At 49.7% G+C, this 16,295-nt stretch overlaps 1 protein-coding gene across 9 annotated transcripts in view; it reads right to left on the reverse strand.

Moving 5' to 3' along the window:
* Positions 1–15,488, reverse strand: part of Tmem40 (transmembrane protein 40) — a 33,336-nt gene extending 17,848 nt beyond the window's left edge. For 2 of the 9 annotated variants that reach the window (NM_001168257.1, NM_001168256.1), the window contains exon 1: positions 15,295–15,488. Coding sequence is in view for 3 of the 9 variants with exons in the window: in XM_011241510.2 (XP_011239812.1) it covers positions 11,960–12,074 (115 nt within the window). In the remaining 6 variants the exon portion in view is untranslated. Of the gene's footprint in view, positions 1–11,959; positions 12,307–12,616; positions 12,746–13,126; positions 13,222–14,020; positions 14,044–15,294 lie in introns of those variants that run through there. The other 7 variants (XM_006506819.4, XM_017321846.1, XM_011241511.2 and 4 more) reach the window with 7 other exon arrangements.
* Positions 15,489–16,295: the final 807 nt, after the last annotated feature.

Here is a 16,295-nt window from a genome sequence, read left to right on the forward strand (position 1 = left end):
TGGGAGGTGAGAAAAAGAGAAGCTAAAAGAGAAAGGAGGAGAAAGCGCACAGTGTGCAGGGCTGAGCTGAGCTGAGGTGTGTTGTGTTGTGTTGTGTTGTGTTTCGATTTGTGGTGCTGGAGCTCCAACTCAGGACATGCTAAGTAGGCTCTCTACCCCCGAGGGACACCCCAGACCCTACTTGCACCCTCTTTTCTGTTTGTTTGGTTTACTGTAGTTTTGAGACCAGCCCTGTCTGGCCTGGAACTCACTATGTAGACCGGGCTAGCAAAGAACTCACAGAGCTCTATCTGCCCCTGCTAAAGTGCTAGGACCAAAGACATGCACCCCCCACGCCACCTCTGTTTTGCTGCTGTTGTTTGTTCAGTTAAGGTCTGAGCTATATAGTAATATAACTCAGGCTAGCCTGAAAATTACAATTCCCCTGCCTCTCACTCCTGAGTGCTAAGATTACAAGCACACATCATGCCTAGTTTCTTCGATCGTATTTAATTCCATGTAAATAAGTCTTATTTTGTGCAGGAGGAAACTGAGGCCTGGGTAGATAGAATAGCCTGTCCAAGGTATCCAATTCATACTTGGGTGTACTCCTTGCCCTACAGAAAAACCCACTTCCAATCACCACCCGTCCTGGTTAGAGGCTCCTGGATCCTGAGGTGACCCCTTCTCTGAGGCTGACCCTAAAGGACATTGCACATCTTACTCTTAGGCATTTTTCCAAAGCACCCAGCACATCTTCATTTTGTTTGCTCTCCAAGACAGTGTCTTGCTGAGTTTCCCAGGCTGGTCTTACCCCTGAGCTAAAGTCATACTTCCTGACAAGAATGAAGATGCACAGGCTACAGTCTGGAGCTTTTAGAGCCTCTTACTTATCAGGAGGAGACAGATGGAACCACCACAGAGGTAGGACAGCATCTGGTCCTAGTTCCAGGATTGACTGGGAGCCACCATGTTTGTGCTGGGAAGCAAACTCAGGTCTTCTGCAAGAGCAACAGGGCTTTTGGCCATCTCTCTGATTATCATCTGAGCCATCTCTCCAGCTCCAGCCTCAGCCCCAGCCCCAGCCCCAGCCTCAGCCCCAGCCCTTTCTCTTTCAATGTTCTCATCTTTGTCACCAGGGCATCTGGGCTCAGGACTGCATTTCCCCTCCAGCTTCAGCTGTCAAAGGTCCGCTAAGGCCCACTGCGGTGCTAATGACCCCAACAAGCCCTCTCAGCCTCACAACTTGCTTCTTCCACACCACTGTCACGCCACTCAGGAGGCACGTGTCAACAGGATTCTATTTCACAGGGGGGGGGGAAGCTGAGGCCAGGAAATAAAGAAACCTGTATTGAGGCCACTGCTGTGGTCTGAATGTGCTGGCAGAGGTTCATTGGGAAACTTCATCTCAAAGCAACAGTGTTGGGAAAAGGTCTAACAGGACGACATCAAACCCCGAGGATCGACCCTGGTCATTATGGTGACTTGTAAAAGCAAGTTTGAAGGTCTGGTGGTGCAAGCCTGTAGTCCCAGCACTCAGGAGGCAGAAGCAGGTAGATATATGTGAGTTTGGGGCCAGGCTGCTCTACATAGTGAGTTTCAGAACAGTCAGAGCTACATTGTGAGACCTGTCTCAAAAAAGAAAAAAGAGGAGGAGGGAAGGAAGGAAGGAAGGAAGGAAGGAAGGAAGGAAAGAAGGAAGGAAGGAAAGAAAGAAAGAATTTGGAAAGAAGGAAAAGAAAAAAAAAGGAGGCTGTGGCTCAGTTAGCAGTGTTTCCACTTAGTACGCAAAAGACCCTGGGTTCACCTCCAGCATCATATAAATAGCTATGGTGGAACAAACCTATAATCTAAGCCCTGGGGAGATGGAGGCAGGAAATTCCAGGGCTTAAGGTAATTTTTGGGTCCATAGAGAGCTGAAGCCAGCCTGGGTCACATGAGAATCTATCTCAAGTGAAAAGCAATAGCAACCAAACAAAAATAAAGCAAGCCTAGCCCTGGCTTCACCGCACCCCACACACACACCTGTTAGGAGGCACAGAGGTCTTTGTGCTCACAGATAAGCACACAGGTACTCTGTAGTATGCCATCTGTGTAGGGTCACCCACAAGGCTTCATTATGTAGCTGTGACTGGCCTTGGTGATCTCCAGTCACTCCTCCAGTCCCTGGATGGATGCCCCAGTCTCTAATCTTACCTTGTTTTCATCTGGAGCTCCCCACAGCTTCCAATGCCCACCTAGCTATTCCCCCAATACTCAACAGGATGCAAAGGTGCAGGGGCCTTGGGGGTATCAGGGATTTTAGGAATGTAGGAAAACCAAATAGACTTTACAAGATTCAACCACCCAGGATCTGGCTCAGCCCCTTGAGTAATTTTTTATGGCTGCTGTAAGCAATGTCCACACATACAGTGGCTCACAACAAAATACATTTAGTACTTCAATGCATTAGAAGGTCAACACTTTTCTTTTCTTTCAGTGCTGGGGGTTGAACCAGGACCTCAGCATGCTGGGCAAGCATCTACTGAGCCTGCATCCGCCATCCTGTATTTACTTTACTAACTTGTATATTTGTGTGCAGAGAAGGGGATGGGGGTACAGCCAGGTATAAAATGGATATTCTTAGGCTAAAAAGATGTAGACAGGGCTACATTTCTCGCTAGAAGCTATATATACTGAAACCAGATCTTACGCAACCCAAACTGGCCCTGAACTTACTATGTAGCCATTGAACTCCTGCTTCTCTTGACTCCCACATCTTAAAATTACAAGCATGCAACACCATGTCCACCTTCTGTTTGTTTTCATTTTTTTTTAAAGATTTTGTTTGGTTGTTTGTTTGAGACAGGGTTTCTCTGTGTTGCCCTGGCTGTCCTGGAACTCACTATGTAGACCAGGCTGGCCTCGAACTCAGAAATCCTCCTGTCTCTGCCTCCCAAGTGCTGGGATTAAAGGCATGTGCCACTACTGCCTGGCTAAAGATTCATTTATTATTATATCTTAAATACACTATAGCTGTCTTCAGACACACCAGAATAGGGCATCAGATCCAATTACAGATGGCTGTAACCACCATGTAGTTGCTGGGATTTGAACTCAGCACCTCTGGAAGAACAGTCAGTGCTCTTAACCACTGAGCCATCTCCAGTTCCTATTTTGTTTTGGTTTGGTTTTTTTAAAATATCATTTGGAATAATGTCCCCCATTCTCCACCCTTGCTCTAGACCCCTCAGAGCAGCCTTTTGCCCTTAGGACTTATAGGGTCAACTCAAGTCATTGTATAGCTTTGCTCTGACCTTCATCTGCTACCGCTGTGGTCTACCTCTAAAGACCCTTATGGGCACACTAGGCACACTCAGATCACCCTACATCAAGGTTAGCTGATGAATAATCTTCATTCCACATGAAACTCTGGCCCAGGCTTGCATGCAGTGGCTCTTCATGGGTGACCCCATTACTGATCAGCTCTGGGGTTTGACTTGCTCCATTTTCAGCCTTGGTCGACTCCAAACTCTTTGGCAATCTGTTGGTCCCTGCTCCTGGATAGTCACTATATTGATGCCAAACAGCGGAAACACCTAATCAGCATAGCACACAACAGCCTAGAGCTCCTGGACCCAGCTTCTAGGGACTAAAGGAATGTACCACCACACCTGACTTGTGCAGTGTTAAATCCCAGTTGTCCTCAACACAATCTACCATTCCTGGTTATTTAAATGTGGACACTGTAGAGGACCTACTTAACCTGTTTGGGGTTTGTTTGTTTTGTTTTAAAACAGTATTTATTTTAAATTATGTTTGTGTGGGTATGTACACTTGAGTACAGTTCCCGAGGGGACCAGAGGTGTCAGATCCCCTGGAACTGGCTGTTGGAAGACATGAGAACTCAGGGTTTCTACAAGAACTGCACACAGTTCTTACTACTGAGCCGTCTCCTCAGTCCTAAGGAGCTACTCATCTTTACTTGCTACCAAACTTCTTCCAAACCCAGGTATCGTGTGTGTGTGTGTGTGTGTGTGTGTGTGTGTGTGTGTATGCTATATGTGTGCATACAGATGTGCTTGCCTACATATGCATATGTAGATACAGAGGTTGACAGTCAGAACCGTCTGCATTGCTCCATTTTATTGTTTTGAGTCAGGGGCTTTCACTGAACCCGGCACTCCCCACTTAGGCTATATTGTCTAGCCATCAAGTCCCTAGGGCCCATCAATCTCCACTCTCCCAGCTCTGACCCATGCCAGCTAGCCCAGGTTTTTATGTGAGTGTTGGGGATCTGAATTCAGATTCTCTTGTTTACATAGCAAGTACTTTGCCTACTGAGTCCTCTCCCTGCCCACCAGGTTTCCTATCTGAGTCCACCATGCTCCTTGGAAACCCAAATTCCAAGGTCAGGAAAATCAAAAGTACTTCCCTCCTCACTAGCCAGCCATAGCCTGAGAAGACACATAAAACACAAGCCCCTTTACCTTCAAGATACGCTATGGCTCCTCCTTCCAGACACAATGTCTTCCAAATTAACTAATGATCTGGTTTTGCGGGAGCATGGCGACCAGGAATTCCTAAGACTTCCTGGAGGTTTTCAAGTCAGGGATCCAATGTCAGGAGCAACATTAGGTGAGAATGTGATGATCTAATTGTTCCTCACTTGTAGACAGACTGTAGCCCACTCCCAGAACCATACGGCTCGTCTGCTTCCACCCTCCCTCTCCAAACACTACTGGATTGCTTTGGCCCTGTTTCCCCATCACTGCAATACCCTCCCAGCTCTGGCAATGTACAGGAGCACTGCCTTCTAGATAAAGCCTTGAGGGTTAGCCTGCCCCATCACAAGAACCTTGGGACTCAGGCATGATGGGACCTGTTAGAGAAACTAGAACAACCTTTAATAATCTTGTGAGGACAGCAGTTCTTTAACAGGGAGCCTCTGCTTGGGTGGGTATAGAGGTTTGTGCAATATGAATATTAAAGGCTCTGAGGTCTGCAAGAGAGAATGCTCCCTCACTTGATTCCATCTAGTCTCTCTCCTAGACTATGCAAGAACCCAGTTCTTGTCCCAGGATGCAGTCCAGTGCTTTCCATGCAACCCTGCATCCCCTGGGATCCAAGCCCACTGTGGACAGTGCCCACCTCTTAGATCCATCAGTCAGAACTGCTGGGGCACACAGAATCAAACATGACCTATGTGGCCTTGGGACACAGACCCCAGAGGCATTTCACCAGCAGCAGAACTCGAGGTGTGGCCTTCAGAGCCTGCCTCAGAGCAGGACTGCAGGGCAAGAGCTGCAGGGGAAACTGAGTCAGCAGCCCACGAATCTGGCCCTGGAGGATCCTGAGGCTGCCACCATCTCCTCTGAGCTAGTGGACATGTCACTTGCCTGGTAGGGGTGGGGCACATAAAGCCCAAGTGAGTCCCCATTTCACCTTTGCAAGCCTGTCTCCCCTGTGTGAGATGGTTGATGCCATCATGTCGCAAGGGCTGCTACACCGGTTGAGCTAACAAGGTCACCGAGTTCCTGTGAGTGGGAACCATGTGTTTCCCACATACAGAAAGTGCTTCATAAAAAGCAGTTCTGAACTTCAGAGCTGAGGAGACAGCAAAGTGCTCGCCTTGCAAGCACGAAGACATGATGCTAACACACATCTATACAAACAGCCAGGCTTAGGACATACATACACTCCTCATCTCAAGGCAAGAGAGGCCTCCAGAGACAGTCAGATCCCTTGAGCTGATGGCCGGCCATCCTCACCTAATCTTCAAGCCCCAGCATCAGTAAAAGATCCTGTCTCAAACAACAGGGTGGGTGGGTGGGTGGAATCGTGGCTCAGTAGTTAAGAGCAGCCTTTGTTCTTCCAGAGGACCTGGGTTCAAATCCCACTATCTACAAGGAAGCACCCAACCATCTGAAACTCTAGTCCCAGGGGATCCAATGCCCACTTCTGGCCTCTGGGGGCACTAGGCACTCCCATGCAGGCAGAACACCCACACACATAAGAAAACAAAAGGAAGAATTTAAAAGATCCCCAAGGAGGAAGGCCTGAGCTTGTCCTCTGGCCCCCACATGCACACAAAGCCTATGTGCACATGTGCAAACACACATAAAACTGAAAAAGGGGAAAACGGGGTTAAGCTGGCGAGGCAGCTCAGTGGGTAAAGGAACCTGCTGCAAAGCCTGACGACCTGAGTTCAGTCCTCAGGACTGGCTCCCATAAGTTGACCTCCACCCTCCACATACATGCCCCAAAATACTTGCGCAAATACAAGTGTGTGTGTGTGTGTGCACATAAATACATAAATTAATGTAATTAAAATATTTTCTATTGATGTTTTTGTCTGCTTTAAAAAGCAGGCCTGCACTATTCCTTAGCTTCCTAGTAGGAGGGGCCTAGTGGGAAGACTGGGAGGCAGGCCCTTGACTGTGGAACCCGGGGCTCTCTGGCCTCACTCTCCCGCATGATCCTTGCTCAGGCCATGTGATACCTCTGGACCACAGGCTCAAATCGAGTTGCAAACAAGCTAAAACCTTCCCTCACTCCACAGCACTTTTTTCCTCTGTTGCTTCAGACTGCCTTCAACTTGTTTTATACATCTGAAAAATGACCTTGAACTTCTGATCATCCTATCTTCTGCCTCTCCAGTGCTGGGATCCTGGACATCCCTGGGCATGGTTTTACAGTGCAGGAGACCTAATGCGGTCCTCGTGTGCACTCGGCAAGTACTCTACCAAGTGAGCCAGCCCCAGCCTGATTTTGTTGTTATTGTTTTGTTTTAGAGGTAAGGTCTTGCTGTGTAGTACAGGCTGGCCCCCTCCTGCCTCAGTCTTCTCAGTGCTGGGATTATAAGCGTGTTCAACATGCCTGGCAAACCTTCTCTGTGTAAGTAGATTAGCTCAGGTGCTTTGTTATAGTGATGGAAAGCTGACTGGTAGAGAACTGCCCCGAGGGAAAGAAGGAAGGTCTGTCAGTTTCTACTTCTACAGCTTTGTCCCATGTCAGGCTTGGGGATTGAAAGGGGGTGACAAACCACATGGTCAAACCAACTTTCCAGACTAGATGGACCTGTGGCTGTGGAAAAACCAAGGAGGCTGCCAGTCCCTGGGAGTTATAGAGGATCTGAGAACGGCACCTGGGCTGAATGAGATGAAGAGAGGGACCATGGAAGGTGACAACGCCTCTGATTGTAGCTAAGTGGAGAAGGATGGCTGGCCAGCTTAAAGATGATGGGTTTATTTTTTTGTTGTTGTTTGCTTTGTTTCATTTTCTGAGGAAGGAAAGGTTTCTTTGGCTCGTGGTTCCATATCCCCCATCACCATGGGGAGGGCACGGAGGCAGGATCCTGAGGCTTCTGCCCCCATCTTCCCTGAGTCGAGAAGCAGAGGGATGCATACTTGGTGCTCAGTTTGTTTGTTTGTTTGTTTGTTTGTTTGTTTAAGACCTCTGCCCATGAAGTTGGTCCACCCACTTTTAGGATGGGTCTCTTCTCAGTTAAACCTTTCTGGAAACATCCTCAGGGGTGTGTTTCCATGGTGATTCTAAATCCTGTCACGTTAACAATTAGATTCAGCATCTCAGGAATGTTTTTGTTTCCTTCTGAGACAAGGTCTCCACATGTAGCCCAGGCTGACCTCCAATTTATAACCTTCTTAACTCAGTCTTTCGGATTCGGGGAATTATAGATCTGTACTACACCAGGGTTAGATCTTGTTTGAGAATGGGCTTCATGTAGCTGTCTGGCTTTGAACTCCTGAAAAGCTAAGATTGTTAAAAGATAACTCAAAAGGTAAGCATCTAGTATGGTGTGCCAACACATAGTAGGTAGCTAACCACTGCATGCTCAAGTGGCAATATAATGGCAATATAACCTGTGTGCAACACATAGGTGGCTAGCCACTGCATGCTCAAATGGCAGTATAGGCAGACAGGGCAGTAAGAGCACAGAGCCATAGGTCACATTAACAGAAGCAGAGTCTACAATGAGGAAGACAATCCACACCTCCCCAGCCTTCATCGCCGAGGTTATACTCAGCACAGCTCGGGATCTGGAAAGACCAACAGAACCCAGAGAGTGTGGGGTCCTGAGACTCCATCCAGTAGGAATCTTGGAGAAGCAGGGACTCCGTCTGGGGCTAAGCATAATCTGAACGGCCCAGGCTGGTGCCCAGGGTCAGTGCAGGTTCACTCCCGGACAGGCCCCATAGGGCTATGAAACCACTCTGCTCAGTACATGAAGCCATTTTCCCAGAATAACTGCTTTTGGGTGACCCTGAGCACAGTCAAGTGTGGAAACAAGTTTGTCAGCAGTAATGGCTAGTGATCATGTCAAAGCCCAGAATCATCTCCTCCAGAACAGAAACAAAAGATCTGCTTGTCTTTGTCTACCCTTTTTTTTTTTTTTTTGGATACAGGCTCTCACCATGTAGCCCTGGCTGTCCTGGAACTCGCTGTGAAGCAGGCTGGCTTCAAACTTAGATACACTTGACACCTAAGTACTGGGATTTAAGGTGCGTGTCCCCACACAGGTCCTTTTTCTACTATACTTCTTACCGATAAACAGCTTACAGCACATAGCACAGTCCTGGTGTGCCCCCTTGGCCCGTGTCAAGCAGGGCACAAGTGTCTGTGTACAGTGCCTCCAAGGACACTGGGGAGCCCCACAGTACAGGCTGAGGGGCAAGCAGTGCACAGGAGTCCCACTGGGTAGACGTGAGGCTCGGAGGACACAGTTGTCACTGAGTCAGCCCCAAGAGTGAACACGTGGCTCCAGAGTCCCCAGAAAGAAACCGCAGATAGAGATAGTGCTAATCATGGAAGTACATGAACAGGAAAAGTGCAGCCTGCCCAGCGCTGTTCTCCCACGTCCTCTGCCAGCCTCATTCCCATTGAGGACACTCAGCTCTCACCTGTGCCAAACTGGTTATTGGATCAATAATGAGAAGAGTGCAAAAAAAAAAAAAGTGGCTCCCCCCACCCCCAGTGGCCAACTTCACTCCCTGTGTCACTCCCTGTGGATACCAGGCCTCAGGACACCAGTGCACAGCACCTAATGTATAGACCCTGATGGTTACCAGCTTACAGTGGGATCAGTTCCTGATAGCACGCTATAGGTTGAAGGTAAATTGAAAACGCATTTGTGCCTAGCCAGCGGCTCACCGGCACAGCACACTGAGTGCTGAGTTTTCATCGAGTGGCTGATCTGGAGGTGGCTGTTCTGTCTTCAGGCCTGGACTAGCGTTTGCTCTGGATGCCTGAAGAGCAAAGGCTGGTTTGTGTTATTGCTGGTGTGTGTGTGTGTGTGTGTGTGTGTGTGTGTGTGTGTGTGTGTGTGTGTGTTATAGTAAAATGACATCTAGCCCAGTTTAAAAGAGGGCCAAGGATATGAATACAAGTTTCTCGTACACATGGCCAATCGATCTCCACACCATCATTCATTTGTGAAACACAAATCAAAACCACAATGAGATTCCACTTCACCCCCACTAGCACGGTTAAAATGAGACAGAAGGGAACAAGTGTTGACAGGAATGAGAAGACACCAGAGGTGTCCTTAGAGCCATGGCAGCAAGGTAAGATTGTGTAGCCTGTCCTGGAGAACAGGTTTGCAGTTCCTCAAAATGCTAATCATAGTTACCAGCTGATCCTGGACTTCACTGCTAGGTATATACTCAAAAGAATTGAGCCGGGCGGTGGTGGTGGCACACACCTTTAATCCCAGCACTTGGGAGGCAGAGGCAGGTGGATTTCTGAGTTCGAGGCCAGCCTGGTCTACAGAGTGAGTTCCAGGACAGCCAGGGCTATACAGAGAAACCCTGTCTTGAAAAGCCAGGAAAAAAAAAAAAGAATTGAATTCTGGGCTGCTCAATGGGTAAAGGTGCTTGCCACCAAGCCTGACAACCAGAGTTCAATCCCCAGGACTTAACAACAGGAGAGAACCAACTCCAACAAGTTGTACTCTCACCTCTACACATGCACCATAGTATGTGCACATGCACACAAACATACCCACCTCCCACACTAAGTAAGTATAACTTAGAAAGAAAGTTTAAAAAGAAGTGAAAACCCATAGGTACACAGGGACCAGTGCCTGAACAACTGTGGCAGCATCATTGAAAATAGCCCGACGGTGGAAACAACAGAAGTCTCTGTCAACTGGCCAATGGATGCACAGCCATGCAGGGGAAGGCAGGGCGATCTAATGTCATGTGGATGAGCATCCAAGTCAGAAGGGACTAAATACTGCACACACACAGATTGCCCAGCCAGGGATGGTGAGGGAGATCAGAGGGTAAACGTGACACCAAACCTGACCTCCTGAGTTCAGTTTCCCATCATTCACATAGCAGAAGGCGAGAACTAGCTCTCAAAAGTTGGTGGCACACACCTTTAATCCCAGCACTCGGGAGGCAGAGGCAGGCGGATTTCTGAGTTCGAGGCCAGCCTGGTCTACAGAGTGAGTTCCAAGACAGCCAGGACTACCCAGAGAAACCCTGTCTTGAGAAAGAAAAAAAAAAAGTTGTCCTCTCATCTCCACATTTGTGTCATAGCATGCACAATGTACACATGTATTCCACACACACACATATTAAACAAACAGACACATTTTTTTCTTTTACAGGCTCCGAAATGCCTAGCTATATCCATGGGGTCAAAGCAACTAGTTCCTGAGGGGGAAGTGCCCGTTGTACAGGACCAGCCCTATCCTGGGATGAGAAGTGTTTTGAATTTGATAGCCAAGGTTGTATAATTCAGTGAGTCTATGGGAAACCTCTGAATTGTCCTTGTAAAGAGGGAACGATTACAGCAGACAAAGCCCATCTGTCAATAAAGGAGGCAGGTGAGACAGGCTTTCATGTAGCCCAGGCTGGCCTTGAACTTATTGTATAGTTGAGGGTGACTTTGAACTCCTGATTCTCCTGACCCCATCTCCCAAGTGCTGGGGTTACAGGTATATGTTGTCATGTCTGGTTCAACAAAGCTGTTTCAGAGAGAGAGGGACAGAGAGAGACAGAAAGACAGAGGAAGAGTCTCACACACACACACACACACACACAGGTGGGGGAGAACAGACGTGGCTGAGAAAGCAGCTTCAGGAGAATGTTAGAGCCAGATGGGCTAGTGTGGCAGAGGCCACATCACCCAGAGTTCTGGTCCCACTCTCTACAGATCTGTTTCCTTGACCAAAACAGGGTGTCCCCCCCCCACAACTCCACCACTACCACCACCACCACCACCACCACACACATTATTTTCACCATGCCTCCCCTAACACATGCTCCTACCTCTAGGTAGGGCCCTGGATTATCTAGGGCAGTTTTAAACAGAACTAAAGAGGACAATAGCACCATTCTGTCCCCTTTAAAAGACCTGTTGGGGGCTTGAGGACCAGGATACTCTGAGCAGAAACCACCGGATGAGGATGGCTGTCATAGGGAGAAGTAACCCCCAAGAGGGCTGAGTGTGGTTCCCTGGGGTCTGCCAGCACCCTCTCCCCTGGGGCCATCCCTCGTGATGAGAGGCTATGAGGGAGGAAGGTGGCTTTACCTGATCTGAGCCAGAGGCCGAGGCTGAGACCCTTTGCATTCCCTAAGCTTCTGGCTTCCACCACAACAGGCTGAGAAAAGCCTCTAGATACTTAGTCAAATCCTTCATTTCCAAATGGGGAAACTGAGGTCCAGTGAGGCCAGGCATTTCTAAAAGTCCACAGCAAGCCAGTGATAAGAGTCAGCGCTGGTCATGGACTGTCTAAGCTATGGAAGTGTCAAAACAAATATGAGGGGCAAATGGTCCATCCTGCCCCGATGTCATCCACAACGGACACTGAGGGGCCTCAGCAAGCCAGGGAGGTGCAGAGCTGGGCTTCCATCCCAGGCCACCAAGGAAGCACAGGGAGCCTAAAGATCAACCATGTCTCCCAATCCTCTTGAAACCACCCCGATCCACCCCCACCCCTGCTTGACCAGTCCCATGTCCCATGTCCCATTACCTGGAGTCCCTGGGCTCATGTGAGCTGCAAGGTGAGCTGTGTGTTGACTGTGAATGTGGCCGGGCTGGGGAAGGAGAGGCCATGGCACCGTGACAGCAGAGGGCGGGGCAACCATGACGTTGCCCCTGGGCCCCCGCTGGCTCACCCTGGTGCTGTGGCATTGGCATTCCTTCCTGTGGTGCTATCAGCCCCCAGGCCTTCCTGTCTGACTTGCCTCTTCCCCCAGCATCCTAAGAGGGGCTGATGGTGGCAAACACACCCCCACAGACCCCAGGATCACACTAAAACCTGAAGCCCCGAGTGGCAACCATGGTGGACCTCCCCAGGTCGTGACAAACTCCAGGAAGGGAGGAGTTGAGGGTTTGTCTTGGGTTCCTCCTCCTTGCCCAGGCGGCTGATTCAGGTTCCAGCCATGTGTCCCGACCTGCCCTGCAAGTTAGAAGATGCTGTCATGTTCCCTGCTTCTGGATACCAAGGCTGGAGTGGTGTATGGAGAGGACGAGGGAGTTCAGGGACCATGGAGAGGGGCTGAAAGCCATACAGTGCTTCCCCTTGGGGAGGGAACTGGGTGGAAGCAAGGAGGCAGGTCAGGAGAGCAGCCGCCTGGCTAGGATGGGTAGGAACTCAGTCCTCAAGAGGCAGGAAACCAAGGGTTACCTCACCCAGCTGCCACCTCTGCGTTGTGCTCACTCATCAGTCACCCTGAGCAACAGGACAGGAAATGTTTGCTGCCACTGTCCAGGGGAGTACCGACCAGCAGGGATAAAAGGCAGGGCCATGAGCTTCCTGGAAAAGAAGGCCCCGCTCATCCTAGTCTCAGGCCCGACCCATGACTATTTGCTCAAGCTCAGCATGTGCTCAACCTGTGAAGCAAGTCCTACAGGCCTGCCTCTGTTGTCCCCCAAGCCCCACCCCTGCCCCCAATCCACTTCCACAGTCACCATGTGGTTCTTACACCACCACTTCTCTTCCCCGGCTTCTGCCCTGCCCCTCCCCCATTGCTGTCCAACTGGGCAGCCAATTTAGCTCCGTACCCACTATGAATAACTGTCAGTTCTCAGGGCACAGCCCATTCTCGAAGTCCATCTGCCCCATGCCTCTTGTTCCGACCTTAACTCTATGACAGCCTCTCTCCCTCAGCCAGTGCTATCCCAGATAGGCACCTACCTCAGGACCTTTGCACTGGCTGTTCTATTCAGAACTCTTTCCCTTAGAAAGCCTTCTTTCTTCACTCTTTAGGTCTCTATTCAAATGTTACCTTCCCAAAGGGCCTGCTGTGATCAGCCTGCTAGGACGCTAGCTCCTCCTCAGCCTACCTCAGCCTACCTCAGCCTGCCTCAGCCTGCCTCAGCCTGCCTCAGCCTGCCTCAGCCTGCCTCAGCCTGTTTCAGCCTGCCTCTGCCTGCCTCAGCCTGCCTCTGCCTGCCTCAGCCTGCCTCTGCCTGCCTCAGCCTGCCTCAGTCTGCCCTGCTGTTCCACACTCCACACGTTATTTTCTGGTGCAAATTTCCTCATTAAGCACGTGCTCTAGGATCTGGGACAGGGACCAATGTGTAGAAGGCATTCAGTCAATTTTGCTGCATGAGAAAGCGATCAGAAAGGTTAGCCTGATGTGTGCGTGTCTGGTGGTGGGGAGGGTGGAGGGCACACTCCAGACATCACTCCATATGGTATGAGAACAAACAAACAAACAAACAAACAACCTTATTTATTCTCATAATGTACTCACTTCAGATGAGCAAGAGACAAAATCACCTGGAAACCCCTTAGAAACTGCTAAACCCCCGGGGCCCTTCCTAGCCACATGCAATCACAAGTTGTCCCCAGGCTATCCTAGCACATCTGCGCTGACACATGCTCATGTCAGAGCCCCACCAGTCTGAATGTTTTCTGCCATCTTGAAGGCTTAAATGACTGGCACACAGGAAGTGCCTTCTCAAAGGAATCGTCTAACTTTGGTTTCCCTTCTTCTGATTCTGTCATGAGGCACTTCCCCCCACCCCCACCCCGTGCCTCAGTTTCCCTCTCTGCCTCTCCTGAAGCACCTGCTTGGATATTTACCTGGAGCCTGACAGCAGTACCTCCGAGTGGGCAGATGTCATAGTCAGGGTGGACCTGTCTGAGGTGTCAAGGAGCCCCCCCCCCACCTTAGCTCCACCCAGGTGATGTCAGTGCCCAGTGTGTGGGTGACTCACAGCCTCCCACCAGGATGGAGCACAGCTGACAGCCCCCGGGGAGTCAGCACAGCAGCTGGGCTTGACTGACAGCTTTCCTGCATTCCAGAACTACTACCCAGACCCCTGACTCAGCAGGCACGTGCACCCTACAGACAACAGTCAGACAGCCGAGACTCAGTTTCCCCATTTGTTAAAATGATAAGGCAGCAGCTCCCTACATATGACAGGGTGCTGTGTCTGCTGGCCAATGACACCCAGCCTTTGCTATGCCTTATTGTTCTTGGGATTAGACCATGGGATTCTTGAAGAAGCCCCAGTGACTTGTTAGACCTGATACATACATATGCCCTATAAGTGTAGAAGGAAAAGAAAAGAAATCTCCCCTGCTGTGAGCCCCAGGGGTCTGGCTGTTTACACACACACACACACACACACACACACACACACACACACACACCCCAAGGATGTCTGGGAGGGCAGGACCTAGCTTTTCCATCTGAAATTGCCTGTAAAATGACTTCTCCAAGGCCAGGGGTAATGGCTCACACTTGTACTCCCAGTACTCAAGAGGTTGAAGCAGGAGGATTTCTGTGAGTTTCAGACCAGCCTGGTCTACATAGGGAGATTTTTAGCTTTAAAAAATCATTTTGTTTGACTAAATTAAACCCAAACAAACAATTCTAAATCAGAGTATTGTGTCCATTTCATGGATACAAAAAGTGAGATGAAATTATTTTTCTCAAGGTCACAAGGCTGGGCTGAGATTGGCACCAAAGTCTCATTGGCTTGAAACCCCAACCCTTCCCAGTCCATGGAGAAACTCCAAGTTAATCCACAGGCTTACACAGGTCCAGTTTATGCTATTCAAATGTAGGACTGAAACCTGAGTTTTCCCCCTCCCCCTTCCCCTCCTCCTTCCTCCTCCCCCTTCCTCTACTCCTTCCTCCTCCCTCTTCTTCCTCCTCCTTCCTCCTCCCCCTTCCTCCTTCTCTCTCTGCTCCTCCCCCTTCTCTCCCTCCTCTGTTCTCTTCCTCCTCCTTTCTTTGGTGTTGGGAACCAAACCGACGGCCTTGTTCAAGCCCCCACCACTGAACCACGCCCCCAGCCATTGATCTCCTTTCCGTGACGGCTAACCCTGCTGGATATCACTCCACACACCTCCTTTCCTTTCTCTTGGTGAGATGTCAGTCCATGCCTCTGGCCTGCTTTCTGCTTGCTCTTGCCCTCGCTGCAGAGTTGATAGGAGGAGTCAGATCCTCTGTCAGCTCGTGGTGGGCAGATAGTTTCTGTGTCCACCGGCCACTCTCTGAAAGTGCTGAATAGCCATTCCCTTGTCTATTCACAGCAGCGAAGCAGACTGAATGAACAGTTTTTTATTGGATTGGATTCTATCACCCTCCCCCCAGTGCTGTGAATAGAATGTAGGCCTCCTAGGGTACTGCTGAGCCACACCCTGAGTCTAGCACCTCTCTGGTGGGTGCTGGGCAAGAGCTCTAAGGCTGAGTCAAGTCTCCAGCTCCTGAGAAGTCATTCTTTTTCAAAACAAAGTCTCACTATGTAGCTGTGGGTGGAAGTATTTTGGATACCATGCTAGCCTCCAACTCACAGAGATTCTCCTGTCTCTGTGGCTGTCTCTCTGTCTCTCAAGGGCTGGGATTAAAGGTGTGGGTCACCATGCCTGACCCTTGAATGGTCATCCTTAAGCGCATTTTATAGCTGAGAGTGTCTAGACCTAGAGGTGGAAGGGAATTGTCTGTGGATGCCAAGGACTTTGAGGGCAAAGGTAGGACTGCAAGCCAGATCCTCTGCCCTCCAGGGAAGACCTCCTGGGCTCTCTGTGGAAGGAGACATGTTCCTTGCTTTTCTCTCTCACCTCAGACAGGTGTGCACTGCAGAGCAACCCCATATCAAACCCATATTGCCAAAGCAAGAGAAGGCAGACAGGCCACTGTGGCTGGGAAGGGCCAACTTCCAAAAGGACCCATTTGAGGAAACACCTCCCTCCAGAAGAGGGAAGGGTAAGACCCCCGAGCAAACGAACTTTAGGGAGATCCTGAAGCCCCGGATTCAGTAATTTATTTGAAGTCACACAGTCATTATCAGTAAGTTTTGGAGGTTCAGAAACAGATGTGGTGGTGCAAGCCCCCAATGTTAGCATG

The sequence above is a fragment of the Mus musculus genome, chromosome 6, assembly GCF_000001635.26.
Source record: "Mus musculus strain C57BL/6J chromosome 6, GRCm38.p6 C57BL/6J".
NCBI classification, from domain to species: domain Eukaryota; kingdom Metazoa; phylum Chordata; class Mammalia; order Rodentia; family Muridae; genus Mus; species Mus musculus.